This window comes from Cetorhinus maximus, chromosome 1 (assembly GCF_964194155.1).
Source record: "Cetorhinus maximus chromosome 1, sCetMax3.hap1.1, whole genome shotgun sequence".
In the NCBI taxonomy this organism is placed as follows: Eukaryota; Metazoa; Chordata; class Chondrichthyes; order Lamniformes; family Cetorhinidae; genus Cetorhinus; species Cetorhinus maximus.
In genome coordinates this window covers 7,586,474-7,610,040 of record NC_135879.1, presented here as the reverse complement: position 1 = coordinate 7,610,040, position 23,567 = coordinate 7,586,474, and the positions used below count along the sequence as shown (strand labels likewise).

At 44.3% G+C, this 23,567-nt stretch overlaps 1 protein-coding gene across 3 annotated transcripts in view; it reads left to right on the top strand.

Annotated features, from left to right (window-relative positions):
* The window catches only part of grid2 (glutamate receptor, ionotropic, delta 2), a 928,012-nt gene that overhangs the window by 696,486 nt on the left and 207,959 nt on the right, over positions 1-23,567 (top strand). For all 3 annotated transcript variants that reach the window (XR_013580586.1, XR_013580577.1, XM_078570739.1), the window contains exon 9: positions 16,541-16,642. Coding sequence is in view for 1 of the 3 variants with exons in the window: in XM_078570739.1 (XP_078426865.1) it covers positions 16,541-16,642 (102 nt within the window). In the remaining 2 variants the exon portion in view is untranslated. The remainder of the gene's footprint in view (positions 1-16,540; positions 16,643-23,567) is intronic.

Here is a 23,567-nt window from a genome sequence, read left to right as displayed (position 1 = left end):
CTGCTTGTGTGATAGAGACTGTGAGGGGAAATTTGGGCAAAGGCAGTCGCTCTGCAGCCACCCCCCAGGTTTACAAATCGCGGGCTAGCTCGGCCCCCACCTCTCTCTCCCTCCCCCCACCCCGCCCTTGGCAAGGTTGGCCTACGGTGGTTTAATGGCCATCGGGACATTAATTGGCTCAGGCTGGGACTTCCACTCCCATCGAAGAGGAAGTCCCACCTCTGAGAGCTATCGGCCAATCAAATGGTCAGCAGCTCTCTAGTCCCAGCAGCACCTTATGGGAGCACTGGCCACTGCTGGGAATACAGGCGGTCCCCAACAAGTAGAAGCCACAGAGCCAGATACCCAGATAAGTCCCGGATTCTGGGGGGAACCAGGCTGGCTGGCCCCAGCGAGGGGGTGGGGGCTGAGTTATGCAGGGTTATGGCGGGTTCACACATCAGGATGGGGAGCTAGTGGGGAATCCTCCATTGGGCACAGGGCGCTTGACCTGGAGCCCACCCCTACCCCCCCTAAAACCAGCAACAAGGCCACCAGATTTCATGTGGTGACCTTGCCACTTGGGCCAGTCACACACCATCGCTGGAGAGGTGGGAGGAGGCGCTTAGCGGCCATTAATTGGCCGCTTAAGGGTGTCAATTGGTTCATAACAGAGCAGGCCACCCAATGCCCCGCCTTCATTGCCGCCTGCCAGCCCGCTCCCAAAAGGAGGGCTTAAAATTCCATCCCATATCAAACTTCATAAAAGGCAAGCACCACTTCTGTCACATAGGCTTCTGAAATAACATTCTACCAAAAGATGGTCCACCACAGCATAGATCACAACTGTAGAGAGAAAGTTGAATATCTCTGAGAACAGGACATTCTAATGTTATCAAAGAAAGAAAGAAATTGCATTTATATAGTACCTCCCACAATCGCAGGACATCCTAAAACACGTTACTACCAATGAAGTATTTTTGAAATGTAGTCACTGTTACAATCTCGGAAATAAGGCAGCCAGTTTCTGCACATGATGTTCCCATAAACAGCAAGGTGATAGTGACCAGTTAATCTGTTTTAGTGAAGTCGGTTAAGGGATAAACATTGCCCAGGACACCAGAGGGAACTACCCTGCTTTCATTGGAATAGTAACATGGAACCTTTTCCATCTACCTGACAGGGCAGGCAGGGCCTCAGTTTAATGCTGCACTGAAAGACGCAACATTAAACAGCATTGCTGTTCCTTGCTGCAGTGTCAGCCTAGATTTTATGCTGAAGTCTCTGAAATGTGACTTGAACCTGCAAGACCTCACTCCTGATGTCAATAGGCGTACATGAGACTGATGAGAAATTACATAGGACATGCGAGTTCCATCTATAAGATTTTATTTTATTGTATCTTCGTGACAGATTTAAAACCACTACACTAGTTAAAATTAGATATAGGAGCACTGCAGTGTGATCAGTACACCAGTAAGATTACAAGAGATATCTATACATACAACCACTTGGGGATGATCAGTCCTTGTTGATCATAGGACCACCTAGCGAGATGACTGGTCCTTCCAACTGCAGCAGTGAGGTTTCTTTAACTATCACTATTTATGCTTTTTTCAATAGCAGACAGGACGTGACACTAATGAGACTTGACAATCCATTAAGAACCTCTTGTAATAGAAATGATCCATAGGAGTGTTGTGCTCTTTGTTTGTTTGTTTCTTTCTTTGTTTGAACCATGGAGTTAAATCCCACCCTGGCATTGTCGATCCTCCACCAGCTTCTAGAGCTTTCCAATGTGCCTTCTGTCTTTGATAAATCAAGCCTCTACATGATCTTCCCTTAGCTCATCCTAGGCTGCTTTCCACAACTCTCTCGAAACATCTTGTCTCCAATTTGTGAACTAACTTTCAGAGTTTCCTCATTCTGCTACGAGTCATTTATATTCCGAGCTGTTCATAATGGTTGTCCAGTCCTAAATGTTCTCTGTTCTTATCAGTCAATTGAAACTATACTAAGGTTCAACGCACTAATTCATTTTGCATTTTAGCAGCATAATGAAGTAACACAGTTTTAAAGTATCATTGTCAGTTGTGTTTTGCTCAATTTTTAATGACAGTGAGCTTCCTGGCTAAGCATTACATAGCCTCAAAGGTGTTGTTTCCTGTCAAAATCCATTATTGTTTATCTGTGAAGAAGCAGCCTACAGCTTTTGGCAGGTTACTTAACTTCAGAAAGTATCTTTTGGCCTTGCAAAACATGCTGGTAAATTTGGTCAAGCTTCTTTAAATTGGGCTACAGAATGCAAGACTTGTCACCTGATCTAAACTGTCGATGCCCCTGGGTCGGATAGCTTCCGCAAGTCTCAACCATAAGTTCTGAAGTTAGTCGGGAATATTGCAGTTTCTTACCATATTGCAGATTCTTACAGACTCATGACCTTTTCACATCAGAAGGTGAGGGTACTACCCACTGTGCCACAGCTAACACCTTTGTTGTTACAGCTTTGGATATGGTGTGCGCAATCTCCTTTGAAGCATGACATTTTTGCTGCCCATGTCATCTTTGCAGCAGGTTTGAAAGTACGTTTAATTCAGGCAACAAGAAATGATTAATAATAATAACAAGAAACGATTAACCTCGAGGAAGCCTCCCATCAAATGGTCCTTCCCATTGGCAGTGTTGGGATTTTGGGGTACAGTTTTATCCAGTCTTCACGCCATCTTGCTGAACACGTATTTGTGGACAGGGAAACTTTGGCAACGATGGGTTCTGTCCGTAATGTCTTTGCTCAATTAAATCTAAATGTGGAACTTTCTAAGAAGTTTTGACAGTCCATCGCTCGATAATATTCCTCCATTGTTCAGCAAATAGGGACACCAGCTGAAGAGGGCAGTTCTTTTTCTGGAGGGTGTAAGAATTGCTTCCTTTCATGCCCACTTCTCCAATCCATGCTCCACTTAATAGAAATTTTGTTAAGATTGATCGCACTTTGGATCCTATCACAGCTCTTTGAGATATTTCATCCATCTCGTGTGCATTAGTGAGCTTGGAATGCGTAAACTGCTCTTCTGTAGAGACACATATAGATGCCATTTTCATACACAGCAAGTTTGTTAGAACTTCCATTTTCACCAAACGTGTGTCAGCCTTGCCTCAGTTGGCAACATCCCTGATGCAGAGTCACGCGTTAGTGTTATGCTGTGCACAAATTGGCTGGTGTGTTTGCCAAATTACAACAGTGACAACCCTTTGAAAATACTCCATGGGCTGTAAAGCATTTTGGAATATCCCGAGGTCATGAACAATGTTATGTAAATGCAAGTGTATCTTCAAAGTACCTGAGAGGATTGCATTAAACATCTATTTTACACCTGATTTTACTAGCTATTGAAGCCAGTGAAATTGTATGAAATCGTAAATAATGACAAGTAATTCCTGAGCCATTTTTGTCCTTGAGATGCAAATACCAAGTGACAAAGACATTCAGAGAATGATAATCATGAATGACATCATGAATCACCCATCACACTTTAAGTCTTGTCCACGACTCAGTGGTCGAGTTCTTGTTCCTGAGTCAGAAGCTTCAATCCCACTCCAAAGACTGGAGCGTCAAACCTGGTCTGATACTACACTCCAGCACTGAGGTAGTACTACACTGTCAGAGATGTCATCTTTGGCTGTGAAGGGCTTTAGGACATCCTGGGGTTGCGAAAGCTTCATATAAATGCAAGTCTCGCTTTTACTAAATTCCAAACCCAGCTTGAATTGGATCAATTCAGTGACTGCCCAAAATTTGTGCATTTCAAAACCAGCCTGGGCCCTTGAGTTTGGCACCCTGCTTTACAAGTGCAGTTTATCCAGCCCTAGCGTTCTTTCCCATATGTTATATCTAGCGCCACACGCTTGAAGATAATTGAGTTAAAATAACAACATTTTCTTTTTTTTAGAAATTAGCTCATTCAAATGTTTTGCCAGAATTATCACTCATTTACTTGGAACTTCCATTGATCTGTCAGATACATAGTGGACGCCTGTTGTATTTTACTCTGGCAGCACGGTAACTTAGTGATGAGGTAAATTTGCATAGGCTGCACTCAACATAAATGACAAAACTATTGTTGGCAGAAACAAGTGTCCATTTGTAGACCTACTATCATGCCCGCTCTGAGGTCCCAATTTCGGTCTGTTGCTGTGGAGAGGTGCCAGGTGTATGGTGCCTACTCCTCAGTGGTGGGGGGAAGAACAGAAGGGGATGAGCCAACCTGGGCACTTCACCTACTAGACCTGACATCTGGTTCATTGGCAGTGGCATGGGAACCGATTGCCAGTTTGTTGTCTCAGTGGTAGATCATACCTGGCATGAGGAAGCCGCAGATTCAGGACAAGGGAGGAAATGGCTCAATTAGGAAACGAGAGTGTTGTCACGATGCATATTTAGTTTTAATGGCACCTTCAGTGTTTATAACATTTTTAAAACGGTTCTATTTGTACCAGGATAAGTTCTGGCAGACTCTGCACCCCATTCATTTGACAGGAATACCAAAAGGAGAACTGGGCACAGTTGCTTATGGTACTTGAATCATGTATTTCCTGATTTTCTGGGCATCCAAAACAATTCCACAGATGATCGAGTGCACTGTGAATTGGATTCGCTCCCCTTTATGGCCAATTCTCCGATCCATGCTCCACTTGAGAGAAATTCTCACAAGGTTGACTGCATTTTGTATCCTATCTCAGCTCTTTGAGATGTTCTACGCGCTTCATGTGCATTGGTACTCTTGAAATGCATAAATTGCTGTTCTGTAGGGACACCATAGATGCCATTTTTGTGCACAACAAGAAGCTATGAACAGAAGAGTACGAGAGCTTTTTAAATCACCTAAATATAGGGTTGCCAACCCTCCAGGGTTAGCCTTGAGTCTCCAGGAATTGAAGATCAATCTCCAGGACCCTGCTGTGTGCAACCCTGGAGAAAAATCACAGGGACAATGAAAAAGATAGGCCAGGATTTTACAGCCCCCCCTCTCCAGCAGGATATTTCAGTCCCACTGACCTGAATGGAGATTTAAATGGCTCTCCACATCCGCAGGCAGTGGGGAGCAGGGGGACACACTGCGGCAGGGATGTAAAACCCTGGCCATAGTTTTTTTTACTCTTTTTGAACATTTCTCTTTACCAGATATAAAAATATTGAAAATGGGGGGGAAAGGCTGTTTGGCTGACAGTCAGGCATCATCCAATTGGGTAATGAGTCTTTTTTGCTTTCCAAATTAGCTTAGGAAGGCAGTACGTCTCAAGGATGGATGTGTCGGCCGACTAATGGCTGGAGAATGAGGGGAAGTCATGTGATGAAACCTCCAGGAATACATTTAATCACAGTTGGCAACCCTACCTAAACAGGTAGACGCCTTTGGTCAACTGTTGTCTCATCCCAAAGGACAGCAACTCTACGATGCATCGGTCCAGACTCTATTTCACTGGAGGGTCAGCCAAGGTTCTCTGCTCAATTCCTGGAAAAGGCTGTGAATCCATAACATTCTGACGTTAGAGACAAAAGCATTTACCAAGCTGAAAGTGGTTGAGGTAGCAAATGTATGTAATTGGAAGACGGGTGCTAATAGCATGTTGTAAACCTTTGAAAGGCAGGCGAATGAACAGATAAAGTCAGAAAAGTGGGAGAGAGTGATTTCACATAATCATTCCCCGCTTATTTTTAATAGTATTGTACCTGTCTCTACAAAGTGCACATTTTACTTAGCAAAAAGGTTTACAGTTTCAGGAGCAGAATCTTTTGGTGCGGGGCCCGCCCCCTTCGCCGAGGTGTAAAATGACGCGCGGTGATGTCGGGTGTGCGTCCTGATGTCACCGCGCGTCATTCCGATCTTCAGTTCGGCGGGCGCGCACCAGAGTTGGCTGTGAGCTCGCCGAACTGTCAAAGGCCTGTAAAGGCCATTAATCAACAAATTGAAGTACTTGTCAGGACTGCCCGTCCAACATTAAGGTTGGCGGGGGCGGGCAGGCGAAGAGCCCAGGCGGCCTTCGCATTTCTCATAGAGCCTCATCCACGGGCGGGATGAGGTTTCATGAAGGGTTTATAACTTCAATAAAAAATTTTATTCAAATTCATAGACATGTTTCAGCTCATGTGACACTGTCACATGAGGGGACATGTCTGAATAATTTTTAAAATTATTTTTTTCAATTTTTCACAATCAAATTAATCTCCCTGAGGCACATGCTCGAAAGAGTGCAGGCCCCAACCCTCCCTCCTCCCTCCTGCCCGTAACACTGAGTGCTTCTGGGTGCGCGTCACGCTGGGCGGGCCTTAATTGGCCCGCCCACCTAAAATGGCGGCGTGCAGCCAATTGCAGGCGGCGATCCCGCTCGACAGGGAGGAAATTCTCCCCCATGAGTGCATCATCCATGGGAAAAGTATTTACGTAGGGAAGGGTAATATGGTGCAGCTAACAAACAAGGCAAATCTTATCTAAATGAAAATATAGCATGGACTATTTCAGAGAGGTGGCTGAATCATGCTGTTTCATTTTGCCAACAGCTTGCACTCACTGTATGCTTAGGTCTTCTAGTTCATGTCCAAACACACACAACTACAGATGGGGAAGCTTTGCTTTCTCAGAATCATTGGCAGGATGAGCTTCAACAAGGATTCTGAACCCAGCTGGGGTTCGCACACTAAATGTCAGAATTCGGCTCAGTCTCCTGCACTTCTCTTTCAGGTGTACACAACTGACATTTTCCTTGTGTTCGCCAGTATTTAATAACCTCTGTAAAGAGGCTTGAACGCAATCAGTAGAACATGGCTTAATATTGTGTGCGCGAATGGACACATCTCCTCTTTCCATTCTGCTCTTCATTAAGGATGGTAAATTGTTTCGTACAATAGTGGTAGGTCCTTCAACCCCTCAAGCCTGTTCTGCCATTCAATTAGATTAAGGTTGATCTGTCCATCAAGTCCATTTACTTGCCTTTGATCCTAATCACTTAATGCCCTTACCTAACAACAACTTATTTATCACAGTTTTAACATTTTCAATTGACCATCAATCTCGACAGCTTTTTGGAGTCAAGAGCGTTAGATTTCCCTAACATATCCCTAAATAACCTGGCTCTAATTTTCAGGTCTGTGCTGTCTGAACTGTAACTGGGCTTTCCAGTATTCAGGGTATTACCCCTCCAACCATTTGCTGCTTCCTCAGACAATTTTATTGTAGTCAAGTTATTTTCCCTTAATTAACATGTATACTGAACTTTATAGTCATGTCTGAATGAACTGCATTTATCCAAGGACGCTATTAATTTCAGACACAGTGAACATATAATGATTCCTCACTGTGCTGAGGATTGGGAGACAAATAGCCTTGTGTAGGGTGGCAATGTAGGAGTAACATTGATCGTACAAGCACAATACAAAATTAACAGCTCAGTGTAGCTATCTCAATGAGCAAAGATTGAATATTGCTTCAATGCAGGCAACCCACACACACTTGATTTCTCCTGTTTAACTTTCTATTCAGACATGGATTGACAGTTCTGACCTGTGTTTAAGGGGTTTTAACTGCATTTTGACATTGGTGTAACAATATGTGTGCATTCAAGACAAATTTATCCTTCCTGTTGTCCAATTTGCCTCCAACCACAAGTCCTATATTCAAAGGAGGTTGAAAAGAGCTTTGAAAGAGGTGTACAAGATTATGACAGGTTATGACAAAGAAAAGCTGCTCCTATGAGTTGATGTTTCAAGGACTAAAGGACTCAGGTTTAAGGACACAGGAGATGTGAGGAAGTCCTTTTTTACACGGCGAGTGTTAATCACCTGGAACACACTGCCTACAAGGGTGGTGGAAGCAGAGACGGTCAATGCTTTCAAAAAGAAATTGGAAAAACACTCTAGGGAAATAAACTTGCAGGGCTACAGTAATAGAGCAGGAGAATGGGACTGACTGGATTGCACATGTCCCTAACCTAGTAAACTTATGCACTTCCACATTAAATGTTACTGGCACATTGAGAGTCAGGGAATACCACTGAGAGGCATTAGCAATGGAATCTCTTTGCATTGAGCAGACTGGTGTCTGATTTGAAAAGTGTTCGGGTTACCTGTGCCCCTTTAGCATTGTAAACCTCTCGCTGCAGAAGCAGGTTCAAGACAAATTTAATATGAAGGTAAACGGGGAACTGGAATGAACTTTAAACATAAATCACTTGTGCTGGGGCCTTTGCTGTTTGTGGTGTACATAAATGATTTGGACTTAAACGTAGCGGGTATGATCACAAAGTTCACGGATGACACGAAAATTGGTAGGGTGGTAAATAGTGAGGAGGATAGCCGTAAACTGCAGGAGGGTATCAATGGACTGATCAAGTGGGCAGAGCAGTGACAAATGGAATTCAACCCAGAAAAGTGTGCGGTAATGCACTTGGGGAGGGCTAACAAGGCAAAGGATTACACTATGAATAGTAGGAGCCTGGAAAGTACTGAAGATCAGAGGGACCTTGGTGAGCATATCCACAGGTCCCTGAAGGTAGCAGGGCAGGTAGACAAGGTGGTTAAGAAGGCATATGAGATACTTGCCTTTATTAGCCGAGGCATAGAATACAAGAGCAGGGAGGTCATGCTAGAACTGTATAAAATGCTGGTTAGGCTACAACTGGAGTAGTGTATGCAGTTTTGGTGCATTAAAGGAAGGAAGTGATTGCACTGGAGAAGGTGCAGAGGAGATTTACCAGGAGGGCCTGAGCTATGAGGAAAGATTGGATAGGCTGTGATTGTTTTCCTTGGAGCAGTGAATGTTGAGAGGGGGCCTAATAAAGGTGTACAAGATTATGAAGGGCATAGATAGGTTGGATAGGAAGGCACTTTTTCCATAAGTAGAGGGGTAAATAACCAGCAGATATAGATTTAAGGTAAGAGGTAGAAGGCTAAGAGGGGAGTTGAGGAGAAAATTTTTCACCCAGAGGGTGGTGGGAGTCTGGAACTCACTGCTTCAAAGGGTGGTTGAGTCAGAAACTCTCGTAATATTTAAGAAGTATTTAGATATTCACTTGCATTGCCATAGCCTCCAGGGCCATGGGCCAAGTGCTGGAAAATGGGATTAGTGTAGTCAGATCTTTGTTGACCGGCACGGACATGATGGGCCGAATGGCCTCCTTCTGTGCTGTAAAAGTCGATGGGTCTATGAGTAATTTTGGTGAGAGATATACAGTGATGTTTAGTAGGGAGGAAGGGAGTGAGGGGGCTACATAGTCAAAATAACCTTGAGTTATCTTACAGCCAGACAACAGACCAAGTTAGACAACGTCATGCAACAACTGAATTTTCAGTGTTTTTTCCCTCAATCATGATCAGTGTTGTCCTTCCTTTCTAGACTGTGTTTTTGCTACATTTTAGTCAATACTCAGCATGCACTAATGTTGCAGTTAGTACACATTGTCCTTACATTAGATTAATCCCTTTAATTTATCACTGGGATTGACTTTAAGTCATATTGGCAAATCATAGATTGCTCCAAATCAATTATCAGCAAGGCTTTTAAATTGAGAAAGCGGCACTATAGATTCAGCTGTGCATGCTACTACCTGTTACCACTGTCAGGTGTTACCATGGTGAATACAATTTGCATATCACTCTGTTTCCAATGCTTTCTCTTCAGACCTCCCGTCTAGCACTCAAGACCATAATCTTTAGTTCATCCAAAACCTTGTTGTTCATATCCTAACTCGCACAAGCCCCATCACTTACTGTGTCTGCTGACTTGACTCCTGGTACAGCAATGCCTCAGATTTAAAGTTCTTACCCTTATGGTCCAATTCCCCTATGACCCATCCTGTCCCTATCCCTGTGACCTCCTCCAGTTCGAGAATCCTCTGAGATTCAATGATGGGCTCTTGTGCAACCCCAATTTCCTTAATTGCCCCACGATTGGTGGCCACGTCTTTAGCTGCCTAGACCCCAAGTTCTCAATTTCCCTCTTTTAACCTCTCTGCCTCTCTTTCTCTCCTTTCTCCTTTCAGACACTCCTTAAAAGCCTCCTTATCTCCTTGACTAATATTTTGATCATCAGTCCTCATATTTCTTCTTATATGGCTCGGTGTTATTTTTCATCTGAAGTTGCTCCTGTGAAGTACCTTGGGAAGTTTACCGCATAAAATAAATGCAAGTTGCTAATGTTTTTATTTATCCAGGAATATCACACACATGGCAATGTGGCAGGTTAAATAAAAAGGTTAAGAAAGAAAAACAATTTAACTGTTGAATAATGGCATGTGAGGCCTTCTCATTATTAATGTTCCAGAGTTATAAAAAACTATAATATCATTTTTAGACTCTTGTTTCTTCACTATAGTATAATCTTTTGACTCTGCCAATGCTATAGACCTCCCAGAAATACCTGGCTGGAGAGTGTCTCAAGCAAATGCTATTGGTGAGAATGTGACACGTGTCTAACCACGTGTAATTCCAGAATTAGACGCCTGGCAAACTTACTTGCTAAATGCACCATCTGGTGTTTTACCAATCTCTACCAAGTAGGAAGAGGTCGCGCTCTCTCTCTAGGCTGTCTTGAGTTAGTGCACCTCAATTTTCAAAAGGGATTTGGATATACACTTGAAGCTGAAACCTTTGCTCTGGGGAAAGGGCAAGGGAGTGGGACTTTTTTTTCTTTATTCTTTCATGGGATGTGGGCATCGCTGGCAAGGCCAGCATTTGTTACCCATCCCTATTTGCCCTTGAACTTGCTCAGCCATTTCTGAGGACAGTTAAGAGTCAACCACATTGCTGTGGGTCTGGAGTCACATGTAGGCCAGACCAAGTAAGGACGGCAGATTTCCTTCCCTGAAGGGTATTAGTGAACCAGATGCTCTTTTATGGCAGTTGATGACAGCTGTCATGACTGAGACTAGCTTTATATTCCAGATTTATTCATTGAATTGAGACAGGGAGGGTCCCAGAGGACTGGAAAATCGCTAATATAACCCCCCCGGTTTAAGAAGGGAGTGAGGCAAAAGACGGGAAATTACAGGCCGATTAGCCTGACCTCGGTCATTGGTAAGATTTTAGAGTTCATTATTAAGGATGAGATTTCAGAATACTTGGAAGTGCATGGTAAAATAGGGCAAAGTCAGCATGGTTTCATCAAGGAGAGGTCATGCCTGACAAATCTGTTAGAATTCTTTGAGGAGGTAATGAGTAGGTTAGACAAAGGAGAGCCAATGGATGTTATCTACTTGGACTTCCAGAAGGCCTTTGACAAGGTGCCGCACAGGAGGCTGCTCAGTAAGATAAGAGCCCATGGTGTTAGAGGCAAGGTACTAGCATGGATAGAAGATTGGCTGTCTGACAGGAGGCAGAGAGTGGGGATAAGGGGCTCCTTCTCAGGATGGCAGCCGGTGACTAGTGGAGTTCCGCAGGGGTCAGTGTTGGGACCACAACTTTTCACTTTATACATTAATGATCTAGATGAAGGAACTGAGGGCATCCTGGATAAGTTTGCAGATGATGCAAAGATAGGTGTAGGGACAGGTAGTATTGAGGAGGCGGGAAAGCTGCAGAAGGATTTAGACAGGTTAGGAGAATGGGCAAAGAAGTGGCAGATGGAATACAACGTGGGGAAGTGTGAGGTCATGCACTTTAGTAGGAAGAATAGAGGCATAGACTATTTTCTAAATGGGGAGAGAATTCAGAAATCTGGAGTGCAAAGGGACTTGGGAGTTCTAGTCCAGGATTCTCTTAAGGTTAACTTGCAGGTTGAGTCGGTAGTTAGGAAGGCAAATGCAATGTTGGCATTTATTTCGAGAGGACTAGAATATAAAAGCAGGGATGTGCTGCTGAGGCTTTATAAGGCTCTGGTCAGACTACATTTAGAATATTGTGAGCAATTTTGGGCCCCGTATCTCAGGAAGGATTTGCTCGTCCTGGAGAGGGTCCAGAGGAGGTTCACGAGAACAATCCCAGGAATGAAAGGCTTAACATATGAGGAACGTTTGAGGACTCTGGGTCTATACTCGATGGAGTTTAGAAGGATATGGGGGGATCTGATTGAAACTTACAGAATACTGAAAGGCCTGGATAGAGTGGACGTGGGGAAGATGTTTCCATTAGTAGGATAGACTAGGACCCGAGGGCACAGCCTCAGAGTAAAGGGAAGACCTTTTAGAACAGAGATGAGGAGAAACTTCTTTAGCCAGAGAGTGCTGAATCTATGGAATTCATTGCCACAGAAGGTTGTGGAGGCCAGGTCATTGAGTGTATTTAAGACCGAGATAGATAGGTTCTTGATTGGTAAGGGGATCAAAGGTTACGGGGAGAAGGTGGGAGAAGGGGGTTGAGAAACTTATCAGCCATGATTGAATGGCGGAGCAAATTCGATGGGCTGAATGGCCTAATTTCTGCTCCTACGTCTTATGGTCTTATGAATTTAAATTCCACTAGCTGCATTGGTGGGATTTGAACCCACTGTCCCCCATTAAAATAACCTGACCCTCGGGCTTACTAGTTTACTGACATCTCCACTACATCATCATCTCCCCCAGCTGGATAGCTCTTTCAAAGAGATGATGCAGGCTGAATGGGCCAAATAGCCACCATCTGTGATGTATTATTCTAATTCTCTGATTCAGTCAGAGCAGCAGTTGGAACTGTACTGATTTCAGTCCCACAGATTTCTTCTCCTGATTGCTGTATTTCTAGAGAGCTCATGAGTATGAGGCTATGGCCAACCCTGGCTGTGGTTCTTGAATAACCTGTCAGTGCTCACAATCTAATATCACAATAAGTGGTCACCAGTGAAACTCCTCCAGCGTAGAACCATGTCAATGTTAACCCCATCAGAGGGTTACAAAATGAAGGAGAGACAACTAAAACAAAATAGAGATCAATTTTCCCTTTGTAGGCTGATCAACATTAAGAAGGATTTCATCGCTGCAGTGTTTTTTTTAAATAAGTTGGTTGTGTACCATTTATTAACAAGTTTGCTAATCCATTAATAGCATAAACGTTCTGACTTTTCTTTCTGTTGCCCCATTATGTAGTGCCTTTCACAAACTGAGGGCATCCCAAGCACTTCACCACCAACAAAGTTCTTCTGAAGTGCAGTTACTATAGTGACGTCAGAAACATGACAGCCAATTTCCACATTGCAAACTCACAAATAGCAATGAGATTGATGGCAGATAATCTGTTGAAGTGACGAGTGCCAGGTGTTAAATATTGGCCAGGCTACCAGGCAGGAATCCTGCTTTTCTTTGAAATAGTTTTATGGGATCTTTCTACGCCCACCTGAGAGGGGAGACAAGCCCTTGGTTCAATGTCTCATTCAAAAGACATACTACCAACAGTGCAGCATTCCCTCTGTAGGGCAATGGGAGCATCAACCTAGATAATGGATTGAAGTCTCCAGGTGGAATTTGAACCTATGACCTTCAGCCTCATTGGCAAGCTACCTATTGAGCCACGGCTGACATATTGAAGGAAGCTGTTGCTGTTTCCAGGTGTGTAATCGTGGCTTATCTTCAGAATTAAATTAAAGCATCTGATATTGAAGCATTATTCATATACACACCTTCAATGATGATGGGCAATCTGACCAAGAGTTATTAATTGTGAATGAATCTTCAGCCTCAAACACTTCTGGCAATTTGATCGGAATCTGTGTTCACGTTTAAATTTAGTAAACAATACAAATGTTACAAGGTGCATAAAAGTTCCCCTGTCGTTGTCAGAAATGTGATATTAGGAAAAGCTGTTTAACTCTTAAGAAGCCTTCATACAAGTTCAGTGTTGCAAAAGGGAGAGATCTGCAGGTTGATACTTACACCTGATTGAAGATTCAGCAGCTCATCTCATGGGGTTTTGTCATAAAGCAATCCTTGATCAAACCCAGTATCCAGCCACATGATTACATCCCTCTGTCACATCCAAATAAGAGCTGAAAACATAGAGAAAATAAAACTCCCTGTTCCTCAGTGAGGCTCCTACGAAGTAATAAGATAAGGTGTGAGTGAGTAGCAGATTAGTGCATGGCACCTAAAGCATCCACAAATTTGATTGTGTGTACAGCCCAGGCATTTGCTTCTGATGCTCTCAGGATTCCTGTGCCATAAGTTTCGATAGAGTAAACATAGAGAGAATGTTTCTACGTGTGGGAAAGAGCACAACTGGAGGCCATCAATATAAGATGGGCACCAAGAAATCAATTGGGAATTCAGAGGAATACCATTTCAGATTGGAAATGGAAATTGAAAAATTATTTTCATCTCTGTCTTAAATGGGAGACCCCATACTTTTAAAGTGTGTCCCCATAGTTCTAGTCTCTCCCACAGGGCGAAACATCCTTTCAGCATCCACCCTGTCAAGCCCCCTCAGGATCTTAAATGTTTTTTTTTGGTGGGGAATACATAAATAACTGGACACTTTTTGGCCAGGCCTCTTCAGCTCCATTGCCCTTAGTACTGCTTAGAGCATACACTGCGCACAATCTGAACATTTCCAATCTGAAATAGTAATCTACGTTCTATTTGCCTCAGAGCACCCCGATTCTCATATCAAAAGTTGAACCAGAAACAGACTAAGGTTGGGGAGGTGGTGGCATAGTAGCATTGTCACTGGACTACTATTCTAGAGACCCAGGGTAATGCTCTGAGGACCAGGGTTCGAATGCCACCACAGTAGATGGTGAAATTTGAATTCAATAAAAACCTGGAATTAAAAGGCTGATGATGACCATGAAACCATTGCCAATTGTTGCAAAAACCCATCTGGTTCACTAATGCCCTTTAGGGAAGGAAATCTGCCATCCTTACCTGGTCTGGCCTACATATGACTCCAGGCCACAGCAATGTGGTTGATTCTTAAGTGCCTTCTGAACAAGGGCAATTATGGATGGGCAACAAATGCTGGCCTAGCCAGAGACAGCCACATCCTATGAACAAATAAAACAAAAAAGTTGGGCAAAACAAAAATAAAAATACCTGGAAAAACTCAGCAGGTCTGGCAGCATCTGCGAAGAGGAACACAGTTAACGTTTCGAGTCCATATGACTCTTCAACAGAACTGTTCTGTTGAAACATTAACTGTGTTCCTCTTCGCAGATGCTGCCAGACCTGCTGAGTTTTTCCAGGTATTTTTATTTTTGTTTTGGATTTCCAGCATCTGCAGTTTTCTGCTTTTAAAAAAGATGAGCACTTTGAATACCTGGCAATAGGGCCCTTTCAAAATGGAGGAAGCCGTCTCACTGTTATTAACAGGGTGGAGAGGCTCCTGACGCCATTTTGATGCCATTAACACTCCATCAAAAACAGTGGAAATTGACCCTATTAATCATAAACTGCCAACCTTATTTCAAACAAATGTCGCAATTGAAAGAAGAATCCTCCTCTAGATACCATGCCCTAAGAGGACATTGGGCTTCCTTTGGATTGGTCCGTGATTAGGCTTGGCAAAGTGCTGTAGTGGTTTGCCATTGCCTTGTGCAGTATTGCTGCCCAGGAAACCCTCCTATTCGTTACCACCTGCCATATTGGAAGGATTTACAGGCTGATAATCAACCTGTTTGCCCTCATTATGCACACATTTTCCATGGCCATCAATTCCTGGAGTGGGACTTGAACCCAGAGCTTCTGTCCCAGAGGTAGGGACACTGCCCATTGCACGAAAAGACCTCCCAAGAAAAATGTTAAAATAATCCAGACACGAGTGGTGGCAACTATGTCGCAAACGGTGCTCTTGATAAACTAAATGGCCTGTTTCCCCTTCCAATATCTGAGTATCTGCTGTGCAATATGTCACTTTCCTCCGGTATTCTGCCAGGTACAGAAACATGAGAGCTCAGCGAGAATGATTGAGGGGAATGGAGGGACGGGGTTATGTGGAGTGAATGTGTAAATTGGACACGTTCTCACTGGAAAGGAGAAGATTGAGAGGCGAAATGATCGCTGTTTGTAACAGGCTAAATAATGTAGACCACGGTGAGCCATTTCACCTTGTCCAGAACAGTCAAGCCAGAGGCTAAAATAAATCTGTTGGAATTGAGCAAGTGGTCCATTCATGAAACAAGTTCCCCAGGGAGATGGGGGAAATAACACTGATTAAATCAGTGGCAAACGAGATGGATTTCTTGCAGGGAAGAGCATTTTGAGATGCACTATATGAGTAATTTGAAACATGCCATGTGGTGAGTGTAACATAGTTTGGGAGGAACAGGTGACTTTGGAAATATGGTTCCCGAAGCTCTTCACCACAGAGAGGTTTCCTGTTGTAGACTTATTGGTTGACTAATTGGTAGGATTATTCAACAATTCCATCATCGTCGTATCGAGTGACTATAATGGTAGAAGACAAACTAGATGGACCTTTTCACATCTAGCAACTTACCTGGAAATAAAAAATTTCTCAAATGCAAAAGAAACATAGGACTTCTAAGCATGTATGTGTTACTGTTTGAGTGCATGGCTGCATCAGGGGTGACACGGAGAGATTAAATATGTATCACTGGGACAGCGATTTGAATATTCTCATACTAACCTGACTTTTCATCCCTCACAGCTTGCCACCTGGAACCCTGACTCTGGGCTAAATGGATCTCTCACAGATAAAAAACTGGAAAACAACATGCGCGGAGTGATGCTACGGGTTGTGACACTGCCGGTAAGGGCGTATCATTTCTTCCCTTTGCCCCGGTTTGTTCCTAAAAGTGCTGCGCTATTACACCTGCAGCTTGTTGGCTGGGTAAGAAAAGAGCAGGTTGCTCTGTGATCAAAGCTTGGCAAGTTTCAGTCAGGGCTCCCTCTGTCGGTGTTTAATTAACGTGAGGGTTTTTAAAGAGGCACAGTGATTAATTGTTCCGATTCTCTCTTTTTGATATTTGTAAGTGAGGCCTTGTTCAGTCTGTGGCCCAACAAGGAGCAGCAAACCATTTTGTAAACTATATTCCCCTTCACTGCAATAATAAGAGGCAGAATATGTACATTTTAAATAGTCGTTTATTGAAGCTTTTCGTCTTGAGGACACTTTGCAAGAATACCAATATGAGGGGAAAACAATAATTTATACTGGATGAGTAGAGAGTGCTGATTGGTTGGCAAGTGGACTCTGTTTGGTAGAGCTCCAGCTCCAGCTCCAGCTCCAGCAGAGGCATTGCTGAAATAATTGACAGCCATTAGCTGACTCATTCCTCAGGGCAATTAGGCTGACCAAACCTGCCCGGTTTAAATTTCAAACAATGCTTGGCAGTTAACTGTCATGTACCATCACTCGTGCATTCTCCATGGCAATGCCTCTACCAATCAGAGTCCACTTGCCATCCAATCAGCATTCTCTTCTCATACAGCGTAAATTGTTGTTATCCTCCTATATTGGAATGCTTGCGAAGTGTCCTGAGTGCAAGATGAAAAGCTTTGACATGTCTCTTTTTTCAATAATACTGTGTATATTTTGTCTGGAATTTGAGTTGCAGCCCATTAAGTGAACAGTAGATCCACCCGCAGCTCCAGCTCCGAAATGTGGTTAGCCAGCAGCTGCAGCTGGACACACATTCTGCACACATGGTCGCCAGGGGCACTGGAAGTGTCCATGACTTCCCACATAGCGCAGGAGGAGCATATCACGGTGCAAGCTATGACTTCCCTTTAGATTAAGCTTGTTAGTTGCTCCTATTAAAGAATATTAATTACGCTAGGGGCCTTATTCCACTCCAAACACTCCCACTACAGTCCAAAGTCCTCACCTTATTTTGTTTAAGCTAATGGACTGCTGCAGTTTAATTAGTAGAAGAAGTAGAAGTAGAAGTGCTCACCTGACCCTACTTACCAACCAGCTGCCTCCCCTGCACCGCGTCATCACTTTTTGAATTGTGACATCCTTGCGCCGCTTTCAGCCCCGAATCTCCCCAGAACCCTCGCTCTATCCCTGTGCCGCTTTCAGCCCTGAATCTCGTAAGAACCCTCGCTCTATCCCTGTGCCGCTTTCAGCCCCGAATCTCCCCAGAACCCTCGCTTTATCCCTGCACCGCTTTCAGCCCCGAATCTCCGCAGAACCCTCGCTCTATCCCTGTGCCGCTTTCAGCCCCGAATCTCCGCAGAACCCTCGCTCTATCCCTGTGCCGCTTTCAGCCCCAAGTCCAGCTCCCGCTCTTTTTAAATCTCCAGTCTGACTCCCAGCTCAGGCTCTTTTTTTAAAAAAAAAGTGGGAGGGAGCACGATCGGGCTGTTGATCTCCGTGACCACTTCCATCCACGACTGTTTGGATGGAGAAATTGTCCTCACCTTCCCGTCTTTAGGAGAGCTCACCCCATTGCAGCCCCTCGGAGTCTGCAGAAGCACTTCCATGTGAGAGTGAGAGACCAGCTTTCCCAGGTCCCCTCCCCATTCCCGTGGTTACTTCAGCCTGAAAAATCCACGTTTTTTTTTAATATGCCGTCGTTCCTTTAAATAGAAATGCTTCCATTGACAGAATGAAAACATCATTCTACCCACCGTAATTGGCAAGGAACCAGGAGGTGAGTCGTTAATTGGCATTCCCTGGTGAAGAACAGCCACGGAGTGCGCATAGCAAGGGGTGAGGTTCCAAACCAGAAAATGGCCCTCCTGTTGTTCCGGGGGCTACCCGAGAGCTCCCAATCCAGCAGAACTGATCAGGAACCACCAGGAGTTGAGGATTAATCTCTGTGACACTGCTGTATAAGACCAAGGAGGAAAGTCATAGGGACTTCAAAACATAGTGTTTTTTTTATTTTTTTAAAACACTTATTTATTAGGTGTAAAGATATTGGCGTTGAGAGAAACACACAGTTTGATTGCCAGTCAAAGAAGTTCACTCAGCTGATTCCTGGTTTGAAGGGGTTGTCGAATGAGAAAAGATTGAGCAGGTTGGAGCTTAGAAGAATGAGGGGTGATCTTATTGAAACATATGAGATGGGGCTTGAAAGAGTTGATGCCAAGAGGATGTTTTCCCTCGTGGAGGGAATCGAGCACTAGGAGGCATAGTTTCAAAATATGGGGAGATGAGCGGGAATTTCTTCTCTCAGAGGGTTGTCAGTCTTTAGAATTCTCTTCCCAGAGGAGACTGGGCCATTGAATTATATTCAAGGCTGTGTTAGACAGATTTTTGATCTAGGGAGCCGAGCGTTATGGGGGACAGGCAGGAAAGTGGAGTTAAGGCCACAATCAGGTCAGCCATGAATCTTATTGAATGGCAAAACAGGCTCGAGGGGCTGAATGGCCTGCTCCTGCTCCTATTACCTATGATCTTATTATGATCTCACTCAAGAAAAAACAATTGGAGATGAAGATTCTGCCTGCTCTCCATTTGGCCGTGAGAAGGGAGGGCACTTCGAGGGTGGACACGTTGGGATGGCGATGGGGTGGATGGGGCAGGAGGCCAGCTAGTGAAACCTCTAGTAACGCATTCAAGCAGAGTTAGCAATCCAACCAGAAGCAACACAAAGAAGGAAGGCTTGCTGTGTTCGGTATATGCAGCAAGAGAAGCGTACAAACTGTGTATTCTGCTACCTTGAAGCTGCTTTATAAATTCAGGATGTTGCTGCTGTTGTTCAGTTGAGATTTTTTTTCACATGAATTACATTGTTTCAATAAGATTTCACTGTCTATCGTAGGAATGGCAGGTGCATTAAGACTTATCAACCATCTTTTTTTGCGTAAGTGCCTGAGTTCAGATTTCTATCATGGAAAGTACTGACTGAACAGGAATCCCTGTCGATCATAGGAAATGTTGGTACATTAAAACTTTCTACCTACCATAAAAACTACTGGTATGGTTCGACTTCCTGATCGTCATAAGAAGTATGGCACGGGAAATATTTTTGTGGGAAAAGACATTGCTCCAATTAGATCCAGTGGGATGATATCCCTTCTCACTACTGCAGTGAAATGAGAAACAAAGTCTTTACATTTGTGATTTCCTTAGGAATATAAAGTAAAGCTTCTCCCCCTTGCCCGATGTCAGAACTGTTCTGGAATGAGGGGAATTTGGTAGTGGTTCAGTGGGGTTCACATATCTCTCTGACCAAGGCTTAAGTTTATCCCAAGCTGAGGGATGAATGTTCAATCCAGTCTCTTAGGGTTTTGAAATGATTGCAGCTACCTCAACCTAGTTCATGGTGGCAGGAGCCGGTAACTTGGTACCAATCGTCACCCAGATTGGCTGGTATACTTGGCAGGAGCTCTTCTCGTTCTGGGACCAAGGCACAATGTCGGGTCGGAGTAGGAGGAGCTTTACTTTGTTTCTGGGAATGTGATAGCCACCTGAGAGAGCTTAGCGTTGACACTTGGAGCCTGAAATGGAAAGATTTTCACTCCTCGCCACTAGCTTCCCTCACCCCCCCCCCACCCCCCCCACCCCCACCCCCACCACGTATAAAAGAAGAAACTGACATCATAGGTGAATTTCCATTTGTGGTCAATATCATTGCAGGTTTAATGAGGCCTGGAATCAGTGCTAAAGACATCAAATCAATCCTCTGCATTGCACACAGGCTATCAGTCTTCCAAATCAGTTCATCTGTCACAAATGTGTACTTGAAGCGGATAAGCTTATTTAGTGGGAATGCATACAATTAACCCGAGAACATGGTCGTTATTCACTGAGGGGGACGGCGAACATGTTGTCAACAAATTGAGCTCAGAGCCACTAACACCAGCAAGAGGATGGTAGTGTAGAATTGTGTCTTATCTGTGGCTGCATTTCTTCCTTTTAAATGAGTAATGGGATGCTACCCATTTCAATTAAAGATTCTGCATTGCCAAAATACTTATACAAAGATCTGCATTGCCAGGTTGCACTTATTGATTCAGAACTATTACACAGATTTGTTATCACTGCTGAGTGTTATAACTCATTCGTCACCTCCATTTGATGCCCTAGGTAATGTCCGGAGGCGTTCTGCTCCCTGGGGGTGGGAAAGCCTTGGTTGGGAGGGCTCGGTGGAATAGGATCATGTAGCAGCATCTCCAAGGTGGCCTCACAGAATCTGGCTGCCTTCTCTGTACTTCACCCAGCTCTGTGTTTATCCAGAAGAGTGAAAGACTGAACAGGCTGGGGATCCTTCCTCGAGAGAAGAGAAGGCTGAGGAGTGACCTATTTGAGACCTTTAAAATTATGAGGTGGTTTGATAGGGTAGGCATAGAGGAGATGTTTCCACTTGTAAGGAAGTCCAAAACAAGGGGCGAGAAATATAAGATAGTTGCAAGAAATTCAATGAGGAATCCCCCCTCAGCCCATAGCCCCCCCACCCCCAATACTTTCATTCCCATTTGCTGTATTACTCCTGATGATGGAATTCCTTTGATGGAATTGAGGATATCCTATCTCGGAGTGAGGGGCAGGTTGGAGTTGAGGTTATCCTATCTCGGAGTGAGGGGCAGGCTGGAATTGAGGTTATCCTATCTCGGAGTGAGGGGCAGGCTGGAATTGAGGTTATCCTATCTCGGAGTGAGGGACAGGCTGGAATTGAGGTTATCCTATCTCGGAGTGAGGGGCAGGTTGGAGTTGAGGTTATCCTATATCAGAGTGAGGGGCAGGTTGGTACTGAGGTTATCCTATCTCGGAGTGAGGGACAGGCTGGAATTGAGGTTATCCTATCTCAGAGTGAGAGGCGGGTTGGAGTTGAGGTTATCCTATCTCGGAGTGAAGGGCAGGTTGGAATTGAGGTTATCCTATCTCGGAGTGAGGGGCAGGCTGGAATTGAGGTTATCCTATCTCGGAGTGAGGGGCAGGCTGGAATTGAGGTTATCCTATCTCGGAGTGAGGGGCAGGCTGGAATTGAGGTTATCCTATCTCGGAGTGAGGGGCAGGCTGGAGTTGAGGTTATCCTATCTCGGAGTGAGGGGCAGGCTGGAATTGAGGTTATCCTATCTCGGAGTGAGGGGCAGGCTGGAGTTGAGGTTATCCTATCTCGGGGAGAGGGAGAGGTTTCTGTCAGCTCCTCCTGACTGCGTAGCAGTAGAAAGGTAGATGCCTGTGATCCGAAGAATCCTGTCAGGTATCAGGGCAGCGCAGCTGTAAAGAAGACCGAAATAGTAGGTAACTGTCAGAGGTAAAATAGATAAACTGGAGTGGGATTAAATGAATTTTCCAGTGCAGCTCTAAATAATCACTCAAACAAGACTGATGATGGTCAAGCAGTGATCTTCCAGCCCAGCAACAATTTGAAATTTTGCAATTGGTCCATTGAGACTGATTGGGCAATCTTAAACCATTGCGTGCTAATTGCAATTTAAAACACTTGCCAGCATAAACTGACAGCTAGACAACTGTAACATTTAATAACTTTATTAATTCCCTCAAGAGCAGTTGTTAACAAATGTGTAGCAGCACCGGTAAGCTGAAGCTCTAAGTCTTCTTACGGGCCTAGCAAAGTATCACTTATGTGATGGAAATCCCTGCAATAATACTCTCTGTCGAATGGGGTGTTCAGGCTTCTGCCTTCGTGGGGCGTCCCATGGAGTCTCGACCCACACACGGGGTTGACCTTCTGCAATGCAACGGTGTATTGGGAAATTTTGAAGAAATCCTTGTCTTCTAACTAGGCCTGAGTGGCAGATTGCCAACAGTGTGAACCAGGAGAGGTCACTCCAGTAAAGGTCCCACTAATTCCCCAATGTCTTAAGTTGACAACACCAACATATTTTGAGGAGCTGATTTAATCACTGCCTCAAGGGCAACCAGGGGTGTGCAGTAAATGCCAACTTTGCCAGCAAAGTTCACATCCTGAGAATGAGTAAAAGCAACGTTAGAAATTACTTCAAAAGCAAAATACCGCGGACACCAGAAATCTGAAATTAAAACAAAAAGTGCTGGGAATGCTCAGCAGGTCGGGCAACATCTATGGAGACAAAAAGAGTTAACATTTCATGTCGATGGTCTTTCATCGGAACAGGCGTACGTCTCTATAGATACAGGCTGCTGATAGTGGCTTATGCTTATGGCCAGTTCATGTGTAAGACCAGGCAATGACAGTATTGATAAGCTATCTACAATGAGAGGCTCCCCTGTCAAACCTGGATCTTTCTTCACCTTCGCCAAAGGTTCACCCACACTTTCCACCTGGGTAGTGACGATACGTGGGGACCCTGGTTGATCTTTCTCTCCATCCTTGGAGCACTGGGCCCAACGGTTCTGCTCGAGAGAGTGAAGTGAGCTTAAACCAGGAACCAAACTTGTGCTGCTTCTGTTCCGTATGGTCTAGACGCTTGAGCAAAAAAAAAACCTGGCTGACGGTCCCAGTGCCGGACTGAGGGAGTTGCTAGATTCCACAGTGCCATCATTTAGTTGAGATGTTGAGCCCAGGTCCCTGTCTGCCCTGTCGGGCGGATACGTAAAAAAAGAAAAATCCTGTGCCATTATTTTGAAGAAAAACAAGGGAGTTCTCCCTGGTACCTTGCCCAATATTTATCCTTCAAGCAACACCACAAAACAGATTACAATGACCTTTGCCGCATTGCTGTTTATGGGAGCTTGCTGTGAGCAAATTGATTGCTACATTTCCTACATTATAATAGTGATTACACTTCAATAGTACATCATTGGCTGAAAAGTGCTTTGTGATGGCCTGAGG